This window comes from Dipteris shenzhenensis, chromosome 8 (genome assembly GCF_047967505.1).
Source record: "Dipteris shenzhenensis isolate YYH24624 ecotype China chromosome 8, Dip_SZ_1.0, whole genome shotgun sequence".
Taxonomy (NCBI): domain Eukaryota; kingdom Viridiplantae; phylum Streptophyta; class Polypodiopsida; order Gleicheniales; family Dipteridaceae; genus Dipteris; species Dipteris shenzhenensis.
Genome location: NC_141603.1, coordinates 33,331,818 through 33,337,664, shown reverse-complemented (window position 1 = coordinate 33,337,664; position 5,847 = coordinate 33,331,818). Strand labels below are relative to the sequence as shown.

Here is a 5,847-nt window from a genome sequence, read left to right as displayed (position 1 = left end):
AACTACAAAGTTGCAAAGTTTTAAAAACCATCCCATCCTTGATAAACCAAAATGCAAACCCACAAAGTTGAATTCCATGCAAAAGAGACAAAAACCTTAACATCGAACAAAGTTACTCCAACTGTATTTGTCATCTACAAAAGCGATTATATCTTTCCATGATAGATCAAAGTTTGACTTGTGTTTGAGAATAAAACGAACACAATCTCTACGTTTAATGGGCTTTGATAACCCCCATACATCTCAATATTTACATAACATCTAGCCACGAAGAAAAGCTCCAAACCAAGGTGTGAAGATTTATAATGTGCCATAAAAATCATGGGCAGCTTGATTATCTTGCAATAGCAAGCATGGTGCATCCTTTTGGTGCTTCACACTAGGGCTACCCAAACTTGAAGGGCGAGAAGGGGAGAAGCTATCGATGTTATTATAAAACTTATCAAGACAAAGCACCTTTTGATCCTTTGTGATGGCTTAGAATGCATCATGGTCCCAAATTTAAAATTGATAGGAGTTAAGACCTTTAGAGTTTTGAGAGAGAAAACACGTCTTGGAGGAACACTACACCTACGATGATTCTTCCTAGTTCTTTCGAAGTATTCTATCCTTTCTGGTGGCTTATACTTCAAGCTTGGTCCAAGAAAGGCATCATTAGTAGTCATCTTTGGTGCAAGACTCTCAAACTACAAAGCTTCTCTCCTTGGTTTTCTCCTTAGAGCTTTGTTTTGAGACTCGGTTAGGAAAATTTCTGGCATAGTGACCACATAGCAATTAGAAAAAATGAGAGCTCATTTTGGGGCCCTAAGAGAAATTGCTATATTTCTCTTTTTCTTGGCTTAAAAAATGGATAATATCAAAAAGCAAACTGGCAAACTATGTGTTCTAGGAAGATGTGCATTCGATGAGGATACTAGAGGTACTTTATTATATATGACATAGGGTGCAGAATTTGATGTTGTGGATCTCACCGGTGCATCCAAACCCCCTAAAACGTTGAAAACGGACAACCGGAGGTGCGGAAGAAAAAAAAGTATCCAACAAAATGTGATTTGACAGATTGGGACGCTCGGGAAAAAAAGTGTGCAACAAAATGTGATTTGATAGGTTGCAACCTATCCCCAAACCGTCAAATCGCATTCTGTTGTACTCTTTTTTTTCCGAGCCTTTTTGGCCCGTCCGGGCCTTTAGTTGTCCGTTTTCAACATTTTCAAAGCCATTTTGGAGGTTTTGTCCCTCTCCAAACGCACCGGTGGGGTCAAAAACACCAAATTCTACACCTTGTCAAATATAAAAAAGTAGCTAAGATATCCTCATTGAATGCAAACTTGACGGTCTTTCTTTTTTTCTTCTTTTTTTGATTTTTTCCAACGTTACTTTGGCCTTCGTTTGATTGGTGGAGGGCTATTTTTCTTGCCCCAAAATGAGCTCTGATTTTTCCTAATGAAGTATCGGGGAGAGCCAAATCGAACCTCTTATTGCCAATAGTCACCATCATTAACACGTCTAGCGTCGACACCATTAGGGTTTCATTATCCCTATCCCAAAGGATCCATGCCCATTTGTTTCAAAGTGGAGTTAAGGAAGTTGGAGGTATTAGGAACATCTTCCCAAAGGAGGAAATAATAGACTAGAAAGCCCAATAGCCAAAGAGGTTCTTGGTGAAAGAGACCTAGATCCCTAGGGGATTTAGTTCCTAATAGAAAATCTGTTGGGGAGAAAGTAGGAGTCCAAAAAAGCATCACAATGCGAAGAATAATGTCCTTGAAGGATGGTGACAAAGAGAATCTTGAGCGCTTTTCAAGGGAGCATACCAAACATAGAGGCCCTTTTTAACAAACTAAATACACATTAGAGAGATTCTTTCACAAACCTCACATTTCTTTCATGGACAATTATCATGCCTAGCAATAACAAGTTGATATTTCTTGAGGAGCCCCCTAATAGCATCAAAAGAGAGCAACGTTGAATCAAACTTGTCAGCTAGGGAGCATGGGAACATCCACCTAGGCTTGATCCAATGATTTGTAGTGGAAGCTCAACTTCTCTCTCCTTTTCAGGTTCTGCGACTGTGTCAGGCTATACTATTACTTTTACAAACCCTTAAGTGCTTGAACACATCTCCTTGAATGGCCTAAATGAGGCATCACCTCTCTCTCTCTCTCTCTCTTCCTTCCCCACCAAGTTTGTAAAACCCACGTTGGTCTTGGTGATTGAAGCTCTGGTTTGTGTTGTTGGGCGTGTATGTTTGATTCCTACAATCGCATTTGGTGGGTCGTATCGGCTCCCAAGTTGTAGAACAACTCTCTCTCTCTCTCTCTCTCTCTCTCTCTCTATAATTGGTCCTAGTTGAAACCTTTATTTCGAACCAATCTAAATAAAGACTCGCCAAATAGAGCCGGTTTTTGTATCTTAAAGCATCAAAATTACTCAAAAATGTGAACAAGAGGCGGGAAATGTGAGAAATTTCGGTGAGGGGAGCCTAGTGAAGAGAAGTGGTGAGCATTGGGAGGATGAAACAAATAAAGAATAGAGGCGGTAACAATCCCAAGGGGAGGGTGCAGGGCGGCGGCGAGACGGAGGAGGCGGAGGAGGAGCAGGAGGCTGAACCATGAAAGGGTCTGCATTGTGCTCAGTGTACTATAGGTCCCAAGTCTGAGCTACGGCGATTATCATACACAAGCAGGGTGGTGGAATTGGGTGGCGGACTTTTGAGCTCCGCCACCCTCATCCTCTTCTCTAATTCTACTCCCTCCTCTACAAGCGTGCAAGCACCTTGTTTATGCTGCTCTGCCTTATCACCCTCTTGGCCTCTTTACGTCTTTTCCAAGTATCTCCTCGTCGCCTGCATGTACACAGCCCGCACCTCCAGCTGCTTCTTCTGCAAGTTGCTGCCGCTTCTGTTGCCCGTCCCCTGCCATTGCTCAGCTCGCCCAACCCACGGACCGGCACGGCCCCCCCCCCCCACCCCCCCCTATCGCCTTCGCTCACCCGCTCCTCCTTCCAACCGCTCCCCGTCAACTTTGCTAGTCTTCCACCTAGCTGCTCTTTATCACCCTCACACTCTTTCTCCCTCTCCATATTCTCAGCTTGCACACCATTTCTCACCAGTACCGACGGCCGGATTCCTTCACCATGCAGTCCCGCCCAGCTCTCTCCTGCTTCACTTTTTTATCGGCTAGCTTACTTTTAGCCGTTTAGCACCGACTCTACGTCGTCGCACACCACTCGCAGTCTCGCTCTGCCCTACCTCTCATTATCTTTTGCCTCGATTAGGTGCACGGCATGGCAAATTAAACGCCCCTGAACTTTACTGAATCAAAGGTACTGGTGGTTACTCATCTGAGCTGAGCTCATGCGAAAAGCCTCGCTACCGGCTAGTAATTACATGGCGGTTTCGCAGCTCCAAGCAAGTTACAAATGACCTTTATGCTGTGGGTGAGTTCAGGGGCATTTGAAAGTTTAGGTTGCGAGCGACTCACTTGCAGTTGCAAACATTGCAAAAGTCCTGTGCCTAATTCCATAGATATCTTTTTTCTGGGAGTGTTGGTGTCGCATTAGATTGTATACTAAGTGCAAGATAATGTGAAGCCACAAATGTTGAAGATCACGCTTCATGGAATTTTTCCTTGCCTCACGGGAGCGCTTGAACTTGTTGCAGGCCGGGGGAGAGACAGAGCGCTCTTTTGATGGCTTTCGAAGTTGCAATTTTATAATTCACCTTCAAATTGCATACTTGTACTGGTCCAATTAGTAGCGGAAGGTTGAGCCTATTCACTTTGCCAGGTTGCTTACGGTTGCTAAGTTTTCTATGCAAAAACGCAAGGCTTCTCATCTGTGAACTTCTTACCACGTGCAGGAGCAACTGTAGAAGATGGAGGAGGCCTTCGACCTTGACGAGTTACGAACACCCAAGAAAAGAAGAGGTCGCCCGCGTAAAGCCAATACGATCCTTCTCCCGGCCGAGATGTCTGCTTTGGGTGTCCTGCACACAGCCCCGTTGCAACGGAAGTCCAGGAAACCAAGAGTCACAAGCACCGATGCTTCTCCGTCTTGCGATGCCAAACCATCAATGGTTGGCCAGGCTATTCATGGAGTAGTAGATGGTTCGTTCGATGCTGGGTTCTTGGTGAGCTTGAGGGTGGGAGGGTCCGACAATGTATATCGGGGTGTTGTCTTCGGCCCAGGCTTATCGATACCTATCTCCAAGGATGTGGATGTGGCAGCCAAAGTCAAAATTACAAGGAGATCAGACGACACCGCTGCTCCAAACCCACCTTCTCTGGCATCTCCAACGGTGCCAGCAGAAGACAACTCGCAAGGCGCCGAAGTCGTTAGCATCCCACCGGCTTTCAATGGCTACGGCGTTACAGATACGAGGCAGCTACCTCAACAGGAGTTTGTAAGTCCTTTTTTGCAATCCGCCTTCGTGCACCCAGCTGCCTCGTTTCAATCAACAGCCCAGGGGTTTCCTAGTAGGGGATTGGGCAACCCATACCATTTTGTAAATACGGAATTCGGTTATGGCTGTTCTCCGTTTGATGCCGCCGGAGGACCGGCTGACAGTCGAGGCCCGGCTTAAGTAAATGGAGCAGTAGCTTGCGTCCTGCAGTGCAAAGTTAGGTAGTTGCTTGAGATACTTGAAGACGAGTTGTGAGCAGAGAGAGTTTTCACAAACAAATTTGTGAGGAGTGATCGCTTCCTTGCACCTTTCTATGTACGCCTTTGGAATAGTGTAGGCAGCTGATTATGTTAAGACATTAAACAATCAGACAACGTGAGGGAGCGGCAGATACGATGTTCTATCGATAGGCTTGATTTTAAAACTTTACAAATTTTCTCATCTTTTTGCAAATTGCAGTTTCAAGTATCTCCGTAGAAGCTGCTCTTAATCAGACCAGTTTCCAGCAGCAGCTTTCCTTAAGAGCAAGTGCGAGTTCCTTGAGAGCGAGACTCGAGTGGCAGATCATCTATCTATAGACTTGATTCAAATTTCCAAAAGTAGATTGCAAAGACAGTTGCGACAATCTCTAGCTAAGTTTGAAATCTTCGTTAAGGAGCTACTGTCATTTTATGTGATGTTAGTTAAAAACTCGGTAAACTGTTAAATTTTGATTTGACGTGTTGCTTCTTTTTTAGTTAAGGACCTAGTGTCCTTTCATATTATGTTAGTTAAAAACCGGGTAAACTGGTAAATTTTGATTTTGACTTGTTTCTTCTTTTTAAGGACCTGGTAAAAATCTCCATTTTTTTGTGCCATGTTTTGAAAAAAAAACTTACAAATTTATGAAAGAAGCTTTAAGTCAAAAGTTGTAGAATTTTGGGAAAAATAATTCCTCAAAAAATTGGGCCACCTACCTCCCCACTCTACAAGGATTCTTCTTCTTTTATACCATTATATCATTCGAATCCTACTCTTATGGACATATATCACACACAAAATGCTTAAAACTTTAGAAGAAGTTCATTTTCCCCTAGATTTCAAAATCAATGTGATAAGAAACTTCCTAATCGCAATCGAAATGGAAAACCTAAGATGTTTTCATCGTAATAAATAGTCACACTTTTATGAATCCTCCAATTCTTTGGTTTTGGGAAAAGACCATCCTCCATGAAGGAGGATCCATCTCTAGAATTTAATTCTCCTCCACCTATAGCTTGCTTCTAGTAGCTCATTGACATCCTCATGTGTCCCTTTCATTCATGAAAATCAAATCTTGATGCCCCCTTTACCTAGGAAGCCATGAAAGAGGATCCATCAATCGAATTTAATTCTCCCCCACTTATAGCTTTCTTAGTAGAAGCATTTTTCAACCAAAAACAAGTTTTCCTTCTAGTAGCTCATTG

At 43.5% G+C, this 5,847-nt stretch overlaps 1 protein-coding gene across 2 annotated transcripts; it reads left to right on the top strand.

Moving 5' to 3' along the window:
- Positions 1–2,962: 2,962 nt before the first annotated feature.
- Positions 2,963–4,931, top strand: LOC147899405 (uncharacterized). Of its 2 annotated transcripts, XM_087378613.1 has the most exons (3): positions 2,963–3,438; positions 3,662–3,763; positions 3,863–4,931. In XM_087378613.1, exon 3 carries the CDS (start codon positions 3,875–3,877, stop codon positions 4,580–4,582), a length of 708 nt encoding a protein of 235 aa, XP_087234739.1. In that variant the 5' UTR covers positions 2,963–3,438; positions 3,662–3,763; positions 3,863–3,874; the 3' UTR covers positions 4,583–4,931. The 2 variants fall into 2 exon arrangements, with proteins under 2 accessions (XP_087234739.1, XP_087234741.1); XM_087378615.1 differs by lacking the exon at positions 2,963–3,438 and adding an exon at positions 3,481–3,505 and having other exon boundaries at positions 3,662–4,931.
- Positions 4,932–5,847: the final 916 nt, after the last annotated feature.

Bases quoted from the DNA above. Each gene is read 5' to 3' on its own strand.
- LOC147899405 (XM_087378613.1), top strand. From the start codon at position 3,875: ATGGAGGAGGCCTTCGACCTTGACGAGTTACGAACACCCAAGAAAAGA.